Source organism: Protopterus annectens, chromosome 6.part0, assembly GCF_019279795.1.
Source record: "Protopterus annectens isolate FY-2018-M chromosome 6.part0, PAN1.0, whole genome shotgun sequence".
Taxonomy (NCBI): domain Eukaryota; kingdom Metazoa; phylum Chordata; order Ceratodontiformes; family Protopteridae; genus Protopterus; species Protopterus annectens.
In genome coordinates, this window is record NC_056737.1 from 747,447,449 (window position 1) to 747,472,572 (window position 25,124).

Here is a 25,124-nt window from a genome sequence, read left to right on the forward strand (position 1 = left end):
CCTTCACTGTTAGCTTTTCATCGCTTGGTTTAAATTCTCCTCTCCTTAGCCATACACATGCCTAGTCTTTATCAACATATGGTTGCTCCACTTATATAAACTTGCCACTGTAACTGTGGGCTTTCCAACTTTATTTTGTATTCTAGTCTCCTTTATATTCTTTTGCTTTTTGGCACTTTCTGGTGATGCCCAATTCTTAAGTACTTCTAGATTGAGCTCCACTCTTGCTCTTTTCCGGAATGCTTCAGCTATACTAAGCAATTTTTTTCATGGTTTAGAGTCTTCACTATATTCATCTAATGAAGTTAACAAAATGTATGGAGTCTCACAAATACAGATCTATACATACGATCAATTTCCAGGAGACTTATACCACTTTCAGACAGAGGATATATAATCTTGCCATGCAATGTTTTATACATCATTTGATAATTATGAAAAGTTTTTCTTGTTGTTGAACTTTATTCCCAGATGTCAAGGCAGTTTTCAAAATTAGCTTTCCTATGTTTTCATGTTTTTTCCGCCAACCCTTCATCTATTCCCAAATATTTATAAACCAACTCGATTCAAGTCCAATTATATTACATTTCGGTCTCAAGTTGATATTTTCTTGATGCCGCCATTTTCTTCATGTACATGTTGTTTTTCCACATTTATCAAGACAAATCATCAGAGTATCATGAGAAAGTGTTAACCATTTGTACTTGTGCTTTCGGATGCTCATTTGAAGAGTTACACGATTTTAAATCATCTATAAAAAGTATACGAGATGTGCTTAAAAGATGTTTTTTTTGGAAATTAATATTTAACCACAGCCTAGTTTACTATGTAAACAGTGTAATGGGTCAAGGGCAAGACAAAACAGCAGTGGTGACAAAGAATCAGATTGGAATACCCTCCTTTGAATATGCATCCATTGTTTTAACAATTTGCCCTTTATAGTGACTATTTTGCAGAGTGGTCTGCCACTGTTGCATAGTCTCTGCTATTCAATTAATCAACGTTGGCTGTATCACATATCTGTCAGCATTCCATAATCCAAGAAAGTGGGATGCTGTCAAATTCAATTTTTTGCAATTCATCCATACCATACATATATTCTGCCCTTCTACAGCTATCTCTCTTATGGCTTTGTTCATCATCCATCCATCCTCAACCCCTTTTTCCCATTTTTTGCATATGGAATCAGGGTGTCACTTCAATGGTGACAATCATCTCGAGCCAAGGTTTACACCACCAGATGGCTAGCCTTGCTGCAGTAATTCATCCATACCACTCACTCGACACACACAGGCTATTTAGAGTGTCCAATCCACCTACTGCTTGTCTTTAGAACGTGGGAGGAAACCACAGCACCCAGAGGAAAACCATGCGGCCACAGGGAGGAAATGCAGACTCCACACAGAAGGTACCCCAGCCAAGAATCGAACTGGAGAATCTCTTGCTGTGAGGCAACAATGCCAACTGGTTTTCTTCTGTTGTTATGATTGATTTTTTTCCTAAGGGATGATACACTCTGTCCTCATCAGTTCCAGTATATCATTTATTTATTGTCAGAAGGCAAGTTATTGGTCTACAGTTCTTTTTTTTTTTTTGCACATCTTTACTGCACTAACACTTCTGACACAGGCAAACTTACATTTATATAAAAGTAATCAAATCATAGGTTCCTAGGTGTTTACTAGGCTAACTACCACAAGGGCCTTTTTAAGCCGAGCCATGCCTCCCAAATCTCTGACAAGTTCTAATATCCTTGATAAGTGCAAGCATGGGTCTGGGAGGTGAACCATTTACAGGTTATCTGTTTGCATCAGAGACATAGGTGCCAAACAAGGGATGAATTTCCGTTTTCCCATCCAATTGTCCAAGTTGCACTTGAATTGGGTTAGGGAGGAACTCTGTTTCACATGGATGGGGAGCCTGTTCCATAGACGGGGTAGTCTCTGGGATACATACCTATCTCTCCATTAGGTCCTATTTATCATATTAACAAGTTCACATTTACAAACATTACACATTACGTACATTGTTATATATACTATAATCTAATTACAATTGTGACATTATTTTATTTTATTTTACATTTGTTGACCGGGCTGGTCTAGCTGGATACATGTCCATTTTCAGTAGAGGCCCGGGGAGAAAAGCTCCACATAGAGATACATAATAATACAATTACATAAAAGAAGTTATACAGTGTTAAGAAAAAATATTTAGGAAATTTAAGATAGTACAGTCAAAACGAAAATCCCCCTTTTTTTTAATAGTATTCCAGTTCATAGGTTACAGTGATAATTTATGCATAAAATGCTTATAATTAGTGTACGTAGGATAGATTGTAAATATTTCATATGAAGACATAAAGGAAGGGAGGGAATGAGTTAGAGGGAGAAGATGTTAGTCAGGGTTAGTGGATATTAGATTCTGGATAGGATTAGATAATATCACATAAGTGACATTAGATAAATTATTCAATTCCTGCCTTCTCTTCAACCTCATTCCCCCTGCAAAACATAATTCCCACTTTTTCTATGTAATTTACTCCTACCTCTTTCTAAAGATCCATATCCCTGTTCTTTTATCTTTGTTACAATATTCACTACTTTAAGCATAGTTGGTTTAGATTTTGATTTCCATTTTCTAGTAATTGCTTTTTAGGGAGCCACCAGAATTAAACTTAACAAGGCCTTACTATGTCTAGGCAATTCAGATTCTGTATCCCAGCTCACAAAATAATTTGCTCACCCAGTATTCCTGAAAGATGTCTGTCAACTCATACTCCCAAAATATATGATGTCCTTCCATTATCACTGTTGCAGTATTCCTAAAGAAAAGGATCTCCTGCCAAGGAGAGCACAATGTCCAGCTAATATACCAAAACCCTTTGGTATTTACAGGTGCTGTACCTCACAAGTATGCTCCCCACACAAGATGTAGAGCATAAAGGTGACATACAGACACACACACTTCAGAACTTCTTTGTCACCAGTCCAAACACCATCACTGAACATCACTATGAACACCTTTCTTCAGTACTTGGAAGACAGCTCTCCTTTTGGCTCTTACAGTGGATATAAAAAGTTTACACACCCCTGTTAAAATGCCAGGCTTTTCTGATATAAAAAATGAGACCACAATATATCATTTCAAAACTTTTCCCACCTTTAATGTGACCTATAACCTGAACAATTCAATTGAAAAACAAACAAATCTGTTAGTGGAAAAAATATAAAAATAAAAAACCTACAATATGCTGGTTGCATAAGGGTGCACACCCTTAAACTAATACTTTGTCGTGTGTGCACACCCTTAAACTAATACTTTGTTGAAGCACCTTTTGATTTAATTACAGCATTCAGTCTTCTTGGGTAGGAGTCCATCAGCATGGCACATCTTGACTAGGCAATATTTGCCCACTCTTCCTTGCAAAAGTGCTCCAAATCTGTCAGATTGTGAGGGCATCTCTTGTGCACAGCCCTCTTCAGGTCACCCCACAAATTTTCTATTGGATTCAGGTCTGGGCTCTGGTTGGGCCATTCCAAAACTTTAATTTTTTTCTGGTGAAGCCATTGTTTTGTTGATTATCATGTTGAAAGGTGAAATTCCTCTTCATCTTTCTAGCAGACTCCTGAAGGTTTTGGGCCAAAAGTGTCTGATATGTGGAACTGTTCATAACTCCCTCCACCTTGACTAAAGCCCCAGTTCCAGCTGAAGAAAAGCACCCCCAAAGCATGATAATGCCACCACCATGCCTCACTGTGGGGATAATGTTCTTTTGGTGATGTGGATTGTTGTTTTTGTGCCAAATGTACCTTTTGGAATTGTGTCCAAAAAGTTCAACCTTGGTCTCATCAGACCATAACACATTTTCCCACATGCTTTTGGGAGGTTTGCTGTATTTTTTTGCAAATTTTAGCTGGGCCTGGATGTTTTTCTGTTTAAGAAAAGGCTTCCATCTTGCAACCCTATGCCATAGTTCAGACATACAGAGAATACGGGAGATTGTTGTCACATGTAATGCACAACCAGTACTTGTCAGAAATTCCTGCAGCTCCTTCAGTGCTACTGTAGGTCTCTTGGCAGCCTCCCTGACCAATTTTTGTCTTGTCTTTTCATCAATTTTGGACGGACGTCCAGTTCTTTGCAACGTCACTATTGTCCCGTATTTTGTCCACTTTTTGATGACTGTCTTCACTGTCTTCCATGACATATCCAATGCTGGGGAAATTTTTTTGTACCCTTCTCTTGACGGATACCTTTCAACAATGAGATCACTTTGATGCTTTGTAAGCTCTCTGCGAACCACGGCTTTTGCTGTAGCAGGCAACTGAGTAAATGTCAGGAAAATCCTACTAGAACAGCTGAACTTTATTTGGGGTTAACCAGTCTCTTTAACTGATGGCAGGTGTGTACACAAGAAGACTGAATGCTGTTAATTAAATCAAAAGGTGCTTCAACAAAGTATTAGTTTAAGGATGTGCATACTTATGCAACCAGCCTATTGCACATTTTTTATTTTTTCCCAGATTTGTTTGTTTTTCAATTGAATTGTACAGGTTATAGGCCACATTAAAGGTGGGAAAAGTTTTGAAATGATTTATTGTGGTCTCATATCACAAAAACCTGGCATTTTAACAGGGGTGTGTAAACTTTTTATATCTACTGTACTTCGGCTAAGAAGATTTCTGAACTTCAAGTCATTACGGCTGTTCTTCCTTTCTTTGTTTTTCAACAGGGACAGGGTGTACCTTCATACTAATTCTTCTTTTATTCCAAAGGTGGTCAATGAGTTGTCCCTTAATCAATCTATTCATTTGCCATCCTTTTTTCCTTCTCTGCACTCTGCCTGTGGGAAGGTTATTCACAGCTTGGACATGCATGGAAAGCTCAGATATTATTTGGATAAAAACTGGAGTTATTTACAAATCTGTGCAGCTGCTTCTTTTCATCCCAGGTCTTTTGGTTTAGCTGTTTCTAAGCAGAATATCGCTTCTTGGATTTCTAAAGCCATTTTTTTGTTATTCCTTTCATGGAAAATATCTTTCCTCTTCAGTCAAGGCTCACTCTACCCAGAGCTGCTGCGTCCTCTGGTGCATTTTTCAAAGTGCTGAATACCAACTTCATACCTGAGGCTGCAACTTGGTCTGCTGTCCATACCTTCACTAAGCATTATAAGCTGGATGCTATTTACGGGCTACAGCTGTCTTTGTCAGGGCTATCCTACATGGGTTTCTTGAGGGTCATTCAGTGCCATCCTCCTCCCAGGGTTCCTCTTGAGCTTTTGTACTCTCCGTTTTGCTAGGAATACTGCAACAGTGATATGGAAGGATATAGTATAGTTGTGCAAAATCTTAGCATAACAGTAGATGTCTTTCTCTTCATTGTTGCGGTATTCACTCCCTCCCTGCTGCCCCCTCTGCTCTAGTAGGTACTCCTTGGCCTCCAGGTCAAACTGTTCTTCTCTCTTTTCTCCTTCAGGATGCACATGTTTCTCCTGTACCTAGGGACATTCTGTTCCTCCTGGCACTTTCCAATTCTGAAGTGTGTGCGTCTGTACATCATCTTTATGCCTTATGTCTTGTGTGGGGAGCATGTGTGTGACTTTCGGCACCTGTTAATAAGAAAGGCTTTGAAATACTGGTCGGATGTTGGGCTATCCTTGGCAGGAGATCCCTTTCATTAGGAATACTACAACAGTGAAGAGAAGGCCATCTACTGTTATGATAAGATTTTACACAAATGTACTTTTCCCAGTTACCTCTTTCTTCCCCATCACACCACCAACATTTGCAATATAGTTGAGGAAAAACATTTTGGAGTCTGGGGTATGAAAGTACAGATGCAAACACCTCCACGAAAGAAAATCTAAATCTACTATATTTTGTTGCATATTTGGGAGCCATACATATATCCTCCCATTGTTTCTTTATGAATTGCATACCTAATCTTGCTTCCCAATTTTTCTGACCTTTTTGGATTGATTAATATAGTTATCACCTACTATTTTATATGCCCTACTAAATGTCCCTTTTTTAACAGCAGCTTCTGTTCTAGATTCAACTAAAAACTCAACCAGTGCAAGTCTGTCATTCAGAATTCCCCTATCCTTTCTCTTTGTCTATACTTCGATATCAACCCTGATAGGGAATGCAAGCCCTACCCTACAATCCAAATGTCTTCTTGGCCTCTTCTCATTCTATTACCTTTCCTTCTATAATTATGGGTGGTGCAGTGATGCAGCAGATAACATTGTCACCTCACAGCAAGAGGTTCTTTGGTTCGATTCTCGGTTGGGGTGCCTTCTCTGCAGAGTCTGCATGTGCTCCCAAGTTTGCATGAGTTTCCTCAAAGTACTCAATTTTCCTCCCACATTCCAAAGACATGCATCTGGGGCATTTCTCCCCCGGCCTCAGCTGAAAATAGGGTCTATCCTAGTCAGACTTTCCCGATCAACAAATGTTAAATAAATCAATAAAATAAATAAATATTTGTTCCCAATACCTTGTTCCTTTTCCAGCATCCTCCAGTAAATTCCAGCTCCTCTTCCTATGCTCTGTAGCCCTAATTACAGTCATTACTACTGATAGAATCTTTCTCCATTCCCATCTTCATTTATTCTTAGTATACTTTCTGCTACTTTATGAATATAATATTCTGTATGACTGTTATTCTCCTTAAGGATCTGTGTCCAAAATCCCATCTTTCCTTATTTCTTGAATTACCCTCCTGCTTCATCATCACAGGTTCATAGGTGTGTACTAGGCTAATGGTCCTGGGGCCTTTACAAGCCTAGCCATAGGATTACCCTGGCACAGTGCCACCCAACCTTAGTTCCCAGTGCCTCTGTTGAGTAGAGCCACTGGTGTTATCCCTGGGGTGAATTTTCTGTTTCCCATCCACTTATCAAGATTTCTCTTGAAGAGGGTCAGCGAGGTGCTCTGCTTGACATGTATGGGAAGTCTGTTCCATAGCATGGGCAGTCTCTGGGTTATGAACCTGTCCCTCCAGCATGTTCTGTTAATTGTGGTAATGAGGTTGAGGTGGCAATGTGGTGATCAAAAGAGAGGTTGATGTCAATCTGTGTTCCCAGAACTCTTATAACGTCTTCTGTGTTCAGTTGACTACCATCAATGTGGTAAATCATAGGAACTGGGTTTTTCCCAAAGTGGATGACCGCACATTTTTTGGCACTGAGCTTAAGGTCATGGTTCTGACACCAGTCGATGGTCACAGTGAGGCCATTCTGTAGGATGTCAACATCACTTGTGGAGTTAATAATAGCTCCCAACTTGCAATCGTCTGCGAACTTTGTCAGCCAGAGTCACTTTGTGTTGGCCTGGACGTCAGAAAAGTAGATACCAAACAGGAGAGGACACAGGACCGAACCCTGTGGGACTCCACTTGTGACTAATCAGCAGTCTGACTTGGAGGCACCTACTTTCATACTGTGAGTTCTGTGAGCCAGTTTGCAACCCATCTAGAGATACAGGGCTTGATGCCAAGCTTAGTGAGTTTTTCTATGATTCCTTAGTGGGGATTGGTATCAAAAGTTTTGCCCAGATCAAGGTAGGCTGTATGAACCACCTTGATTTCACCCACAGCTCTGGTTACGGACTCAAAGAAGTCGACCAAGTTGAGCAGGCATGATCTACCCTTCACAAAACCAAATTGTGTGGGATCCAGAGTTTGGAGATTCCCTATATCCCTTTCCATTTTGAATTGTAGTTTTCTGCTTGTGTTATGTAACAACTTTAACTGCTTAGTTCTAAAATATCCCTTCAAATGAGGTAATGCTACACCTCCTTGTTCTATTCGTAGGACCAACCTATGCCATTTGATTCTTTTCCTCTTCCCTCCCAAATAAAATTCTTCAACTCTGATACTATCTACAACTTTTCCCCTAGTTAATAAAAATATGTCTGACCTGGGTTTAAAACTAAATGGACTAAAAACATTTTTACTGCTGGTATCTTGATATCCGCGGTGGTGCAATGGTTAGCATTGTCGCCTCACAGCAAGTGGTTCTCCCGTTCGATTCTTGGCTGGAGCGTCTTCTGTGTGGAGTCTGCATGTCCTCCCCATGGTCGAGTTACATTAAAGACATGCAGGTAGGTGTGAGCATGAATGGGCGTGCCTTTATTGAAGGTTGGGAATCAGGCTGGCAACTCGGCACTATAAAAATACACTGCCAAACATGAGCGGACCGGAGTTCCGCTGTGGTGACCCCTAACAGGGAAAAGCCGAAAGTCTTTTTTTTTTTATCTTAATATCTATCCATATCCATAGGCAAAAGCTTCCAGTTTCTCAGTTTTGTATTATCTTTTCTTAGTCTCTTCCCACAAATCCTTAACCTGCCATAACCAAATCCTTTTAATGTATACTCCTAAATATTTCATTTATCTATCATGTTCCCATAAATATGGATATTGCTGGACCAATTCATGTGTGGGTACATTGCTTATAGCTATACCATTTGTTTTATCTTCATTAATTTTCTATCTTTAAAAATAGAGTCAGAACATTCTACAACATAAGATGCCCTTTTCTGGATCAATCAGGTACAGAATAACAATGTGCAAATAAAACCAAATTTTCTTGACCACCATACCAATTATATCCTTAATTTCTAACTCTCTTATTTTCCTTGCCAACAAGCAAATAAAGGGGAAAGAGGACATCCCTGCCCAGTTCATCTATTCAGATGGAACTTATCTGACAAAACTTCCCACTTTGATTTTTGCCTCCGATCCTTCATATATCCTAATTAACCTTAATATTATATCAGAAAATTAAAAGGTTTCCGCTTCCCTACTCATAAAAATCTCAACTTACTCAACTAAATGCTTTCTATGCATTAAGACCCATCAATACCAGCAGTGTTTTCTTATAATCTGCTTCCTTCTGGATCATCATTGTGCTTTTAATGTGGTCAAATGTTTGCCTCACCTCCAGAAAACCACACTGACCCATATCTATCAATTTTGGCATCCCCTTTGCCATTCTTTAGCCATTACAGACAAACACTTTATAATCATGGTTTAAAACTGAAATGAGCCTATATGAAGCTGTATCAGATGGGTTTTTACCATCACTATCATCATCATCACCAATCCCCTTTTCCCCCTTTTCTACATGGGGATGGGGTGTCATGTTAACTGTCACCATCTCTCTCAATTCAATGCCACAGTCCTGCCTTATTCAACACTCATGCAGGACTGTCGCAGATCTTTTCGCATGCAATCCATCCACTTCTTTGCTGTATGCCCTCATTTCTTCTTGCCTTCTTCCCGTTTGTCCCAAATCTTCTTCACAAGACTGTCTTCTGCTTTTCTGCACATTTGCCCAAACCACTGTAATCTGTTCTTTGATATTTTTCTGCAACTGGAGCAACTTTGGCTTCTGCTTTTATGCCCTCATTTCTTCATTTGTCCCACATTGTGCATCCTACAATGGTTACACCACTGTTTTGTACACCTTAATTTTCAGCTTCTTTGGCATTCTTCTGTCAAACACTACACATGAAACTCTATGCCAGTTGGCAGCAGCCCCTTTGATTCTAGCTTAGAATTTTTAATTCAGACTTCACTTCTCTTCTCCTCAATCACCCCTTCCAGATACTTGAAGCTGTTAAAATGTTGTACTGTCTTCCCTTCTATCTCAGTCCTCAGCTTCTTCTGACTTCCCCTATTTGCTGCCATTACCACTGTCTTATCTGTGCTTAGCTGCACCCCATGTGCCTTCAGTTTTGCATTCCATTCCGCTATCCTTTGCTGAAACTCTTGCTCAGAGTCTGCCTGTAATGTCATATCCCCTGCACACAGCAACATTGTTATCTGTCCCCTCTGACTTGTTTGCCAATGTAATCCATCACCAGTATGACATTACAAGTTATACTGATGGGTCTTTATCATCTTTAGATATTACAGCCACCGCAGCTTTTTTCAAGGATGTTGGTACCTCCCCTCGTTTTAAAATACAATTAAACAAAACTTTCCAAATCTTTATCTCTTTCTTCCCTCCTGCCTTCCATACTTCCAGAAGAATGCCATCTATTCCTGGAGACTTTCATGTAGATTGGTTACACATCATTATTTATCTCATCTCCTCCTATTATACAGCATTTTTTGTCATCTCCTTCTATCTTAACCATAAGCTGTTCAGTCTCCTCTACCTTTAATCTTGGCAAATTTGTCCTCCATAAATATTTCCATTTGTGTTTTTTCTTGATTTCCCCATGTCTCTGCTTTATACGAACTTGCATAAAATTTCCAAAACATCTTGAATGCCTCTACACGATCTCTGGTTATTTTTCTTGTTGTAGGCTTATAGGGTATGTCAGCAAACCTTTATACTTCCTGTTGCACAAATCACTGTGCCAAAAGTTTTTGTGCTGTGGAGTTATGAAAAAACAATTGCTTAGCAGCAATCTTTCCAAGCTCAAGTATGTTATCCAGGTACTCCATTATTTTATCTTTAGCACTCTGCAATTATGCCACTTCTTGTTCTGTGAGGTTCCCCCTCCAAATAACTATTACTTCTTAACCAGATCTCTTTTTCTTTTATTTCTACCCTAGTTTTAAATTCAACTTCCATTTTATACCACTCACTAGTTGTAACTTCTGTATTACTTTCTATCTTACTTAATAACTCCTGGATAATTTACACTCTCCATTCTTCAAATTCCTCTCTTTTTAACAGGTAGGTGAGGAAATGCCAGTGTCTCATCTTTACTTCACTACTCTTCATGTTTATTTTAGTAATTATTGGCACATGATTTGAAAAAAGATATTTAATGTGTATCAAAGTTCTCAATTAAATGGACATATTCCTGTGAAATAAAATTTCTGTCTAGTGCAGTTACTGTACCTTGGGGAATAATATATAAATTCACTCTGAGCTCCTACTAATGAATTCACGTCTTCCATACCAACTCTTTTCATAAATTTCTTCAGAAATCTTTTTTGTTATAATTCTAGGCCCCCAGAAGCATCCTCATTCCCCATCTAAGTAATATTCCCTGCTGAAAGCTGATTATTTTAAGCTCCAAATTAGCAGTTTGAGGTGGAATATAAATACATGCCAGTAAAATGCTCATCCCTTTACAGCAGCCCCTTAACTACTACAAAGTTGCGGTTATTTTTTTTACCTTGTCTATCACTAATGGAGCTCCTACAGCAATTAATACAAGCACTAATCTTTCTTTTTGCATGTGATATTCTGCAGAATGTCCATCCTGGAATCCTTTCTTTATCAAATTCACATACTTAGTTCTTTTCAAATGTGCCTCCTGTAGCACTGCTATTTGAACTCTGCACTTCTTACTATAATTAAGCATTCTTTCCTTTTTGTTATACTTGTGAGACCATTCAAATTCCAAGATAAAATGGAAGATGCTGCCATTATGGTAAGAAGTCATTATTCCCACTTATTATATATGACAGGTTTTTGAAATGTCTATTTCTGTTGTGACACATGCACCCATTAACGTTTGGCAGGTTAAACCTTTATACTTATTTTTTTTTTCTTATCAACATTGGAACCTATGCCACATTTTACAAGACTTCTTGTTTTAATAACCTCCCCCCCCACACACACACACATCAAGAACAGCCTCATAACCTGTTAACTTAATACAAATACACATAAATATCAACATCTTCAAATAATGAAGTTTAATTCTCCTAAAAGGAACATTTGTGCCAAACAGACAGCTGCTAACACAGGCCCTAATTAACATGAAACTGAGATTATCCATGCTAAGACACATGTTATTGGCTGTGCTTTTACTTAAACTAATTGGTGCCTGTTCTTTTTTATCCTTAGCCCTCCTCACCTAATGTGAAAACTACTTGTATATTTTTAGAAATCTTTAACTTTTAGCCTTGAAGGAATCAGTGTTTCGTCTTTTATTGCCTTATTATCAGCTTGCCTACATGGAAAAATAAGAGAAAAAAATAAAAATGTAGTCTTCTGTTGTACCTGGAAAGACAAGCTGAAACATTTATTGCTAAAGGAAAACTTCATTATATTCTGTGTTCTCATATTTACTTATTTCCACTTAACATTTGTTATGAAATTAAGCCAAGGGTCTTAATGCAGACATTCACCTATGCAAAAGTAAGAGAAAACAAATCAGATTTACTTAAATTAAGATCTGCATACTTTTATACCTCATCCCCCACCTCAACAACCCAAGATTACAACATATTAACTTAAGCATGCTTTTCTTCCCTTTTTTCACTGTAATATTTACTTTTCTTAACACTTTGAGGTGTTGGAGAGATTTAGGAAGGAAGAGGAAGAGTTTAGTTTTTTTAGGGTTGAGTAGAAGTTGGTTTGTTGCTAGCCATTTCAAATGAGAGCAGAGATTTCTGACTAAGGATGAGTAGGTGGGAGAGATTGTCAGAAGAGGAAATAATTGTAGCGTCATCAGCGTATTGTATTAAGAGAGGAATTTGATGACTTTGATCCTCCAGGAAAAATATTCTTAAGACAGCTGGATACAGCAGCTGGAATCTTACACCTGTCTTTCAACATTCCCTGATTCCTGGAATAATTTTGTTACTTTTCTGCCTGGTTGTTCACAGATACTCTATTGTCTCCAACGTTTAATATTTTGCCCTTCTGCCACAGTCTTGTTGCTTTCTGCTGGTAGGTTTGCATCTTTACAAATAAAGGTATTGGCTGCTTTCTAATGGCCATATCTGGATAATAAACATGGTGTGCCCTTTCAACTAACAGTTCCTGCTGTGAAATACCAGTCCAATTATTTATTTTTGCTTTCTGCTCCTTCTAGTTTCCCTGGTACAAAAGAAAATCTCACATTTTCCTATTTGCTATTTTCTCTAAATTCTAAAAATTTTGCAGCATCTCTTCTTGCGCAGTCTCATACACAGTCAGACTTTTCATTTTAACCTCTGAATTTTGCAGTTTTATCAGCTCATCTGGGTATCTGTTTAAAGCTTCTTCTAGTTTTTCCATAATTTTATTTCAGTTGATATACTCTTAAGTGTTTCAGTTATTTGAATCAGCTCTGAGCACATCTGACTTACTTTTTGTCTAGATTACTGGAAGCCATGCCTTGCACCAAAGTTGGAGATTGGACTGCTTTTTGATGAACATCTGCAGGACTCTTCCCAGACAGTATTTTCACTTCACATTATCTAGCGAATTTTCTTTCAGATTCTCTTAAGTTTCTTCTCTGCAAGCACCCAGGCAATGTACTTACTAGCCAGTACCTGAATTTTACTCAGGTTGACAATATCACTGGCTACTGATCCTCAGTTTCTGTTTTCACACTGACAGAGATGACTTTAGCAATTTATCAAGTTGCAGCCATCTTGGAAGTTGATACTGGTCTATAATTCTTATGATGGCATGCTAGTTTCCCTTGAGGAGTATGTTTTTTATTTTGGTTGTTAACCAAGATTGAGTCATTTCAACATGTGCAAATAAACAATTTTTACTCACTGCTAAATATTTACACAGCCAAAATTTAAGTACTGCATCTGGATCCTTGGTTTTCCAGATAAGAGCCTTTCTAAATTTTGTCTCAATTTCAGTGAGTTTATCTCATCCATATCCTCCACATTAGATATTCTTACTACTTCTTTTAACTCTTCTACCCATTCTGCATCTTCCTTATGTTTAACAGAGTCGTCATTTCTCTACAATGTACAGATTTCTTCTTTTTTAGTTGGAGTTATATACTTTTTGTCTTCCAATTTTCTATAGAACCTTTGCGGGTATTCGTTGAATTGTCTGTTTTGTATTTTTAATTTATACTTGTCTGTATACCTTCTAAGTCATTCTGCTTGTGCTGATAATTTTTGTTTATTTGAGACAATACATGATAAATTCTGATCTGTTTTGATGCTGTGCACTGCTTTCATCACATCTCTCATTCTTAAAAAGTTTGATGCCCTGTTCCTTCTTCTATACTCTTCTAACAGTAACACTTTCTGTCTTGGTGGTTTTACAGTTTTACGTTTCTATTCATTGCTTCCATGGTGGTATTCCACTTGTACCTTCTTCCTTTGTTAATTTGCATTTTTGTGGTAATTTCTGCTACTAATTTAGCTGCACAGAAACATATTAGATTTATTTCTGTTATATCACATGAACAATCTCTTAATCCTGATTACTGTACTCATCAGTTTTACTTAGGCTTCTAATGTTTTAAGTTTTATTCACTTTCTGAAGTCTCTCTCATCTTTCTTAATATGTCTGTTTCTATACAATCAAGCAGGTCTTCCTGTAGATTGCCCTCTTCTAGACAGACAGCATCCTCTTTAATCTCCGTTTCCTGTTCTTTCTTTTGCTGTATAATTCTAACTGGACTTTCACGCAAGTCTCCTGCAAAAGGCTCCAGAATTTCACTCTGTGCACATCATCTGTACAAGTGTCCTGTTATACTTGATGCACCATCACCCAGAAATTCTTTGACTCGTTGTAATATTGCCCGTACTGAAATCTCCACACTAAACCCTTCACTTCTCAGCTGGTGGATCATTTTCATTTCTATTTGTTGCTTTTATGTTTCACTAAACATACTGTTATTCAATACGCCCCCCCTTCCTTTGTATTCCTGTTCTTTCATTTGTAAACTTTACCATGTCTCAATGTCTTTGTTTAGGTTTATTCAAATATCTTTGGAGCTTCTGTGGTTACGTGGGTTAGTACAGTCTACTTTTATGCATAAATATTACACAGAATCATACCTTTTTTCTTTCCCCAAGTCCTTCCTTCTTTTTTATGCATTTTGGTGGCCTCCAGGTTTTTTGTTCTTCTTGCAGCCTTCCATCAATAACATAGTTTCCAGACAATCTAATGTTTTAATATATACAAATTGTTTTGATCTGATTTGTTCTAATAAAGACCATACATTTTTGCTTGTAGCTTATAACAGTTTCTCAACACAATTATTTTGTTTACTATAACTTCCTTTGGTCTCTTCTAACTGTTGTCTGGCCTTCTCTTTAAGATGAATTTTCCAGGTAGTTCAAACAAACCAGTACCTGCAGCAGGGATACATGAAGTGCTGGGCAAAGGATACACCTTAACCAGGCAATCACAGTAAACATAAACATGAATCACTTAGATGTCAACGTAACCAAAAACTGCAGCTAGGTATTCTATGAAACCCTGAAAACTGAAGTCAAACCAATAGAAGGCAATAAAAAACTGATTCAGCCTCATCTGTTACCTAAGAAGTTTCCTGAAGTAAATACAGAACACGGACATGAAGGCAAACATCCTGCATATCCAAACAGCAAAAAGGATCCTGCAGAATAAAAGACAAAAGACTGTCAGCTTTGCTTTTATGAAATTGCTCTGTTTGCTCAGGTCCAGTATCAGACATCAAACATCCTTCCATTAAAGAGTTAGGAAGATCCTGAAGTAAAAGCATTTCCCTATTTGGTACTATGAGCAACTGGGGAGAGAAAAAGAAAATGTTCTGAAGGATTCCATGAAAGAGCAGTCTTTGTACCATGTAGAACCATCTTGCTGATTCATGTCACTTAAACCGATTTGGTACAAAGTTTCCTCCTATACCCAACAGATCAAGGAGTGTGGCAGTGGAAAGGGACAAAGCACAGAACCTTATACTAAAGAGTATTGGAGAGCTTTTAACATTTGCTGCACTGTGGACTACTCCCTCTGTCCCCATTTATTATGTTCTGCTTACCATTCCACTGTTTCTTGCTCTAAACAAAAACAGGGTCTAGACTTGGTGTTTGTTTCATCAGAAGGTCAACCAATAATCTAGATTTTGTCCATGACCTCTACAATTCCTGCAATTTTTTGAACTCTGCCCATGGCCGCTACAATCCCTTGTCAAAAATAACATTTAAAATTTTAGCTTTATTATTAGCTAGGAATGGCTGACAGTTTAACCAGGAGAATATCTCTAGTGCTATCCTATAACCAGATCCTGAAACAAACATCTGTGCAGTCAGACACAGACTTCACTAAGGAAGCATGGGATATATCAGCTACCTGAGAACCGTTAAAAGTGCCCAAGCTCTATAAGATTAAACAGCTTGCTAGTAAACCTTGAATGTGAGTAATCATAACCAGTCAGTACTTAAATCATTTTAGCCTGGCAGGTTCAAGACTGCTAATACAGAGGAGCAAATAAACCATCCTGTCCAACTTTTCTACAGTTTTGCACCCTATAACAAGTAAAAAAAAAACTGAGCAGTGTTGTAGCTGTAGACCTGAATTTCTTCTTCAGCTGTTAGATCTAAAACATTCAAATCAGCAATATGGTTCTTGCATAACTTGAGTTTCTGAGTTAGGTTTATTATAGGCATTCATGAACAGAGGCATGAAAGGAGGCACTGATGTAGACCCTCAGAATTTCAATGCTGAGCTATTTCTTTGATCTCACTGTAGAACAGTAACGTCCTTTGCCTTTCAACCAAAGGGGCTTCTCATTAACTGTAATATCTACTCAAAAGATGCATCATTAGGTGAGAACCAGAATCATATGAATTGTCAGTATTCAACTCTACACCACATCCAAAGAAAGAAAGATACTAGTCTACCATCCTGATTTTGTCTGCTGACAAAAGTGATGCTGAAGTGAAGTTACCTCTTTTTCCATTCCTTAAATAGGATAAGGTGGAGGAAACAAAAGCACTAGGCAATGATGAAGCCTTTTCTAACTTATTCTTTTCTTACAACTGCAGCTAAAGCCTTTGGATCAGTCTGAAGTGCAGACGTATTAGGCTGGGTAACTGGGTAGTCTTGCAGATTGATTAAAAGGAAGTCATGTATACTAAAACCTGCAGAGGTCAAAACCCAAGGAGTACCCTGAAAGCTCCAGCAGAGCATAAGGAAAATCAAGTATATGTACAAGCCTCTCTGTAAAAAGGTCTTAGAACTACCTACTGATGGGGAGGGGGTCCTGGAATGGTCAGTTTCATTATAGGAGCTACAAGGGGCAGTAGAAGACTAGTTTACAGAACCTGAATTGGGTGCCTGGAAGCCTAGCTTTATGTCCCATAGTGGAGGGTCCTCAAGAAATTGTTGCCATGAAAGACAAAACAGCATTCAAAAGGAAAATGTATGACAGCTGGTCCTAAAGGAAGGCTGGTATATACCTTTAACATAATAACCACTACTGCAGACTTGGGCTTAAAATGCCAATGTAGCCCAAACCTGTGACTCATGTTCTTAGTCCAACGTCTACTTACTGAAACAACAGTTTCAGGCACTTTTTATATTTTTTCCTAATTTCTTCATAGCTTTAGGCTTTTCTTTAAGCGTATGTGGTTAAATTTTTACAACTGTAGAAAACCTAATCTGCAGTCCAATCACTACTGCCTCATCCCAACAATTTAAATACAAGTTTAGGCACAAAGTGTTTCTTTTCAGCAAATAATGCGAGAGAAAACTAATGCTGCAGTGGTCTGACAAACAACATCGTATGGTATGAAATTTAATATAAAAAAATTGTAAATGTCATATTTGCCCTAGGAGAAATTCTCATTTACAAAAAGTATTAAGCACAACTTGTAATTTCTTTTTTCAAAACAGCTGTCATTAACTCCAGAGTGGTTTCCACCTCTTTTTCATATTTCTTCAATAAAGTATAATCCTTCACAAACATCAGAAAGCATTCATAAATTCAAATAACCAACAAATAGGATTAATATTAAAAGACTTGTGGGATTAGTATTAAAATATTTGTGGATCTGTTTTATCCTGAGTCAACCATTGTTTTTCCTTTTGTTTTTATGTCATGTGGATTTGGTAACCAACAAATATAATGAAATGCATACTTTTAAACTTAGAAAGCAACAGGAGGTGACAGTCAAAAAAAGAACACCTGTTAAAACACTAGAATGTATTCTGCACAACTCAGTCCATAAACTCTTTAAAATCAAATAGACCGGTTAGATGTAATTAGGACAGCTGACCAAAAATGAATGATTTAACCCTCTCAGAAAATTTACTAAAAACTGACAGGCTTCACAGAAGACTATATTATCTTTTAAATAAATATACACAACATCATACATTAAAACAAGCCTAGTTTAGATTGTTCAAATAATTAAAACAGAGATTAAAAAAAAAAAAAAAAAAAATAAAAAATATATATATATATATATATATATATCTATATATATATATATATACACACACACACACACACACACACACACACACACACACACACACACACACACACACACACACGGGTTCCCTTCAGAATCTCCAACTACTGAAATCCCAAATTTCAGTAGCCCGAGACCAGAAAGGCGAACGTGTAGAATACCGAAACCCCAGAAGCGCAAAATTCAAAATCCCGAAGTTCGGAGATTTTGAATTAGCGGTTCTGGTGTTGCGGTGTGTGAGTGGATGGTTGGAGATTAGGTAAGTGTTTGTGTTTTATGGGTTTTGGTTAGGGGCTTTAGTGTGTGTCCATGTGTTTTGTTAGTTTGATGTGTGTGTGCGAGGGGAATGTAGCTTGTGTAGTGGTGTTTCTGTGTGTTTGTCTGTGTAGTGCAATCTCGGAGTTAGCATATTTAAGTAGGGTGCATGTCGGGTAGGTGTTTGTGTATGTATAGGGAGGTGTATGTTTGTGTCTGTATATGCGGTATGTTTAGTATAGAAGTCGCAATTTTAAATTTCGCACTTATGGGGTTTCGGCTTCATGGTCTCGAGATACTGAAATTCGAAATTTCACTATTTCGAGATTATGAAGTGAAGATATATATATATATATATATATATATATATACACATAAAGGCTGCACTGGGGTTTTCTCTGACAGAAACCTGATTTGTAGTGCGTAGTTTCCCACCATAACTGGCAAGAAAACGAACTGAATTAGTTGGAGTTACTCAGACATTTTAAACAAAGACCACAATCTGACTTAGAATTCTAAAAGGCACTTCTCTTGCTAAGACTGACAGGCAGTTTTGAAACACTGCCCAGTGAGACAGCCCAGAAGAGATGACTCACCAACAGCTCATTCAGATCATGTGACAACAGCAAGGATGAAGTATACCATTACTGTTGTGATCAATGCCCTCAATCAGAAGTGACAGCCCCATCCATCTGATGTACTTTACAATTGTACCTGAATTACAATTAACCAAAGCTGAAGTGAACTAAATGCAACAGTTCCCTGACTGTATAAGACAGTGGAATGAAGTGCAAACTTTAGAGATGGGCAGGCCACGCAGGAATAACCAGCAGTATATGCCAACAGCAGTGGGCTAAAGCATAATTTTTAAAGAAAAGCAGGGATGTATAAATATCCTGCAATATACGATACCAAAAGAACAAAATTAAGCCCTTTATTTCATATCAATACATGCAAACATTAATATAACACTTTGTTAACAGCAGCTCAAAGGACTGAAATTAGTACTTGACAAGAATTTTATCACAAAACTTCAAGGCATCCAGACCTGTTTTCCATTCACTCCAAAATAACAATAAATAAAAATTGGTGGACTTTGCATAAGCTAGTCCATCAAGCGGTTACAAACCCAAAGCAAAGTGTACATGCTCTGCAAGACAGCTCCCATAAATATGTCAGCAATCAGTTCCATGAACTCTAGTCACAAACTAACAGTGTTTGTAAAATCAATACAATAGTGTGGGCAGCATACCTCTCAATTTCTGTGATTATGAACTGTGGACAAAGCCAAAAATAATGTGGGAAACAGAGGGCCAAAACTACGGACAGAAAGTTGGAAAGTTGCAAGAATAACAGGTTTGCATAAGCATGCATTCTGCAGGATATGGTGCCTGAAACAGAAATGCCTGTCATTAATTAGTAATCGCAGTACTTGATTTGTCAAAAAAAAAAAACGTGTATTTTATAAGCAACAGATCAAAAATGAGAGGTCAATATCTGAACATTGTGTGAAATTCTGGACATTTGAGAGGTAGGGTGGGAAGTCAAAATTAGCCTGCAATCTTGATTTAGAACTACACAAAAACTAAAAAAAAAAAAAGGTATGTGAAATGGAGGGAGGGACAAAACATGAAGGTACCCAGCCAGGAATGAAACTTACCCAACAAACTCCTAAAAGTCGTCTGTTACTGATCCACCTAAACCTGCAAAATAGTGAATTCTAAATAAACTTTACGTCTAATTTCAAGTGCTGCATCAGCTTTCTATGCAGTGTTTTAAAAGATGAGATGGCAAAAAAATACAGGACCTGCTTGCCTTTTTGGTTAGTTCCTACTTTAAAAGAGATAAATGGTGAAAAAAATACATACCAATATAAGTAATTAGCCAATGTGGAATTTTTACATGCTCTCGATATTAGGAAAGTACAAAGATCTTGCTGAAAGAAAGAAAATATCAGTAAACACAAATGAATGGAATACAAGCTCACACATTCTTACGCAACAACACAAAAACACAGATTACTAAAATGCTGACATACTGTAGTTTACTGAACACCATTTAAAATGAAAACAAATCCTAAAACTAGCAGAAATAAAACCGGGCGGGGGCAGAAGATGCCAAAAATGAAATATTTTACATCTGCAGGCAATTTCATAAAGTATGCATTGCAGTTTCCTTCAAAGTATAATAGTCAGTTACAAAGAAAAAAACTACAGTGTAAGTTTTTACTGAAAGCATTTAAATTAAGTTATAAGGTCTCCATCACACGGTTACAGTACAAATCAAGACAATTAGAATTTTCATTAATGGTGGTGAAACTGTTTAACAAAGAAAACATTATATCTTTAAACTTGACAAAACGTACTTAATCACAATCAACTTATGTAGTACGAAGCATGTTGCTGTACAAGAAGCCACCATACTCGGGCATGCTGCAATTCATTGTACCTGCTAGCAAAACTGAGTAATGAGGAAACAATGTGAGGACATGCATATGTAAATGACTATATAAACCCATGCAAATGAAAGTGTGCAGATGCAAATGAGTGCCACTAAAAGCAGGACATTATTTGCAGACACAGAGAGCAGAAGGCATGCAACAAGTTGCATGCCACTATATATGCAAAAAGCACAAGGGAATTTAAGGAGTTGCATCAAGGAGATGTACTATTAAAAGTATCAGCATTCATGCAGCAGCACTTTTTGTCTACAATGCTGCTAAATCTCACCTGGTACAGTGACATGCCAGCAGGCAGCATGAACAAAAATGGTAGAAGCAATATACCAGGCACCACCAGCTAACCAACCAGCAGATGGCAGAGTATTTTTGATTTGAAGCCTCAAGCTAAATGCTACTTTGGGAAAAACAAGGTGCCCACAAATTACCACATAGGTGGTAATCCATTAAGTACGGAAGAAGTAATTAGAGATCTGGGGACCAACGTAGATAGTAATCTCTCCTTTGATAATCACGTTGCCAAAGTGGTTAGAAAGACCTTCTATATAGCCCACCTTATCACGAAAGGGTTCGCATCTAGATCAAGAGAGGTCATTGTGCCCCTCTACTCGTCACTCATCAGGCCCATAATTGAATACAATGCCCCTTTTGGGATGTACCTTACCCGACATCTGCAACTGGAGAGACCCCAAAAGTACCTCACCAAGAGGACCATGGGCTACAAACAGATGTCCTATGCAGCTCGACTAAAGAAACTCCAGCTCTACTCAGTTGCTTACCGCCTACTCAGAGGCGATCTATGCCTGACGTACAAAGCCATGTCAAACCCAGAATTAATGGACATGCTCCACCTCAAAAAATCCAAGTCCCTTAGAGCTACACGCTCCAGGGACCTAAACCTCAGCACAAAAATAAATTAAATAGGACATGCTGGAGGGACAGATTCATTTCCCAGAGGCTCCCCTCACTCTGGAATAGAATCCCAATTCATGTTAGACATATCCGCTCGCTGACCCTCTTCAAGCGAAATCTGGATGCGTGGATGGGAAATTGCAAATTCACCCCTGGGATCTCTTCTGTGTCCCTGCTAGACAGAGGCACAGTAAACTAATCTTAAAAGGGTACCTTCTGTGACCTACTTTACAGAGGCACAGTAGGCTAATCTAATAGGGAGGCGGAAGCCAAATACACTCTGGCTAGGCTTATAAATGCCCTAGGGCAGATAGCCTAGTATCTACCTATGAAAGAGTTATACAACTGCTGGCTGACATCTGCTGCCCACAAGCATGATTGGCTGGAATGCACAGACTTCCTAAATATATAGAAACTGAGCAGGGACTTTCTAGGAACCAAAAGGGAACACACTGGGCATAACGCAAATGTCAAACCTTCGAATACTTAGTACATTTAATACCTGGGTTCTGCATGTGGGTGAACATAGGCATCTCCCCAACACCCTAAAAGAGAACCACCACCATGCATTGCTTCTATAACACAGCTTACCTCTCCAAACTACAGGTTGCTATACTGCACCTATATAGCAATAAATGCCCCATCTGGTGTCCACCAACTTCATTATGTAAATTGGAAGAGCTATTACATTGTTGCCAGTATCTGGCATACACATGGCATTTCCAGCACAGCTTCACACACAACAATAATCCACAGGCCCATCTAACTGGTAATTGCAGGTACAGTGCTAACCAGGCACATGCAGAGCCACAGAAAGGAATGCTGGTTGACAACAGCACAGTATTGCTGAACTGCAGTATACCACCAACCATGTACAATCCAGAAATACCTCAGAGCATGTGTCCAGCCTGCAGAAGTCCAGTCCTGATGGCTGGATAGGTCTAGGGACACATCAGTACTCCCCTAGCACAGCCTACAACATGTCTACATCAAGCTACAACCTATAAGTATATATTTCCTAGGAAGGACATAGACCAGTCATCCATCCAGGGGAACATCCGAACCTATTACAACAACCCCAGTCACAACCAATACCCAGTCTCATCTAGCAATGACAACAAGCTTGAGACAAAGTAAGCAGAAGCTGGGTCACACCTCACTAGAAAGGAACAAGCACAACACATGGCAGTGCAGGCAAAGCAATGGCATCTAGTTCAGGTGTACAGGTCCCTAACAAGCACTCACTGATAGTGTAGTGTCACACAGAGCAAAGCTGATACTTGCAGTGTTAAAGGGAGTGGTACGAAGTGAAACTGTGTCCCAGGCATCTCCACATACACAACACAGGAAGGTGGAGTGGGTCACAACCATCATCATTTGCAAAGATGCCAAGGGAAACAGTAACACAGATGATATCACAATCTGGGTGGGTGGCCATATGCCCACTGATGAAAACTAAGAGGGTGGGTTGTGGCAATGGGCACTCTATCACATATAATGTACTTCACTGACAGGAAGAGGGTGACATCACAAATACATGACTTACTGGGAAGGGATGCCATTAAACTTTCTTGAAACGTTCCCACTTGCCTTTTCTGATGTCTTTATATCTCTGTATATGATATGGTGCTATCCCTGTAGCAAAAGCCATCTCAGCCATTATCCAAAAAGCTCTGCAAAGTATAATTCCATTTTTACATCCTTGTTTTGACTTTGTAAACTGCTTTTTGAACTAAATGTTGTAGCATCTCTAAATATGTATATTATATGATTTTTAGCATATTGTTTTTCTTCAAGTATCTTGTGTTTATTACTTATGTGATCCTATTCACCCAGGCTGTGGTTGCAAACAGTTCGCTCAGATCAGTGTACTATCCCAGTAAACAAATATAAATAAAGTAAATTATAAAAAAATAAAACAATAAATAAATAAAATAAAATAATAAATGACTGAGCAGGGATGTTGTGCTTCAGCAGGAATGGAACCAGTCTGTTGCCCACCACTGAGGTGCCCATAGCCCCTGGAAGTTGACAGATACCTCCTCGGAATGAGATATTCCTAGACCTGCAGGACCAGACTGTGTACTCTGCAATAACCTTCTAATATGTAGACCTTGTGTATATCCACTCCGTGGATCATGGGCAACAGTGCTGGACAGGGCAGTGATGGTGACACCTGCTATCCCCCACACAGAGCCGGATGAAGCAGAAACATGTGCCACCACATTCCTCATGAGACCAAGCATGGAGTTTTCCTTGGACTTCATGGGGTCACCAAGGTGTGGGAAGTGTTGGGTGACATCCTTATGGCAGTCACACACCACACCAATCGTCTCTACCTTGGGAGATTGTGCCCAGATGATAATCCTGCACACTTGTTGCTTGAGCTCTAGCTTCACCTGTACATCATGTGACAGCACCAGGAATACTTGCTAAGGTGCCATATAATGGGTATACTCATTTCAGATGGAGTGAGCTCCAGTGCTGTTGCAGTGACAGGAAGAGCTGTGGTGGTGCTCCCAATCATAGGGGGAGCCCTCCTGATGGGGATGTTGAGCACTCGTGCTGTACAGCATATAGCTCAGGTGTGGGTGTGGCTATACCTTCACTCTGAACAATGGTTGGAGACAGACACTGTCTCTGAGTCACGTCTAGGATTTCATCTGTGCCTTAGCATCATCACTGTTAGAGAGCCAGCTAAGCTGTTGACTGTGAAGGTGTCTTCATAGCATTGTTCTGTCCTATGAACATGCAAGACAAGACAGAATACAGTGAATCAGAATAGTCAGGTTACACATGAGACCATCTGTTGTATGTGCAAACAGAAATGCAGAATATCCAGTTGCAGAACATGCATACCTCCAGTGCCACTTCAGCATGCCTGCAGACTTGACATACTTATGGGTAAACACATACATCAGTACTACATGTGGCCTGCCTGCAACCTATATGTGCACTGCACACATGTTCAGTATGGTTAATTAACTTGGGGTATCACCCTCCGAGACATGAAGGATGGCTATTCCCATAACCTGTGTCCACTTCTTCAGGTACAATACCTGTGCATTCAACTTCTCCATGCATGGACACTAAGAACTCCTCCGCATCAGCTAGGCTTATAGTGCAAGATGCACTCCCACCACAGGCTGACTGCTATGCAGCTAGCTTTCTTGCAGTCTCAACTATCACATAGGTGGCACACTCCTAACACTAGCAGTGCAACAGGATTTAATATTCCTGTCCGGTTCTGAGCTGAGAAAGACTAGGAGTTTATTTTCCTCAGACTCCACACTCAGTAAGAGGAAGACGGTTTGCAAATGCAAGTACTGGCAGAAACAGGTTTGTGTCCCTTCCTTTGGGGGTTGTAATTCAGG

At 38.8% G+C, this 25,124-nt stretch overlaps 1 protein-coding gene across 1 annotated transcript in view; it reads right to left on the reverse strand.

The window, feature by feature from the left end:
• Positions 1 to 25,124, reverse strand: part of PIK3C3 (phosphatidylinositol 3-kinase catalytic subunit type 3) — a gene marked incomplete in the record, with an annotated part of 1,653,126 nt that overhangs the window by 728,785 nt on the left and 899,217 nt on the right. The window contains 1 exon segment of the mRNA XM_044074431.1: positions 20,249 to 20,316. Coding sequence (XP_043930366.1) covers positions 20,249 to 20,316 — 68 coding nt within the window.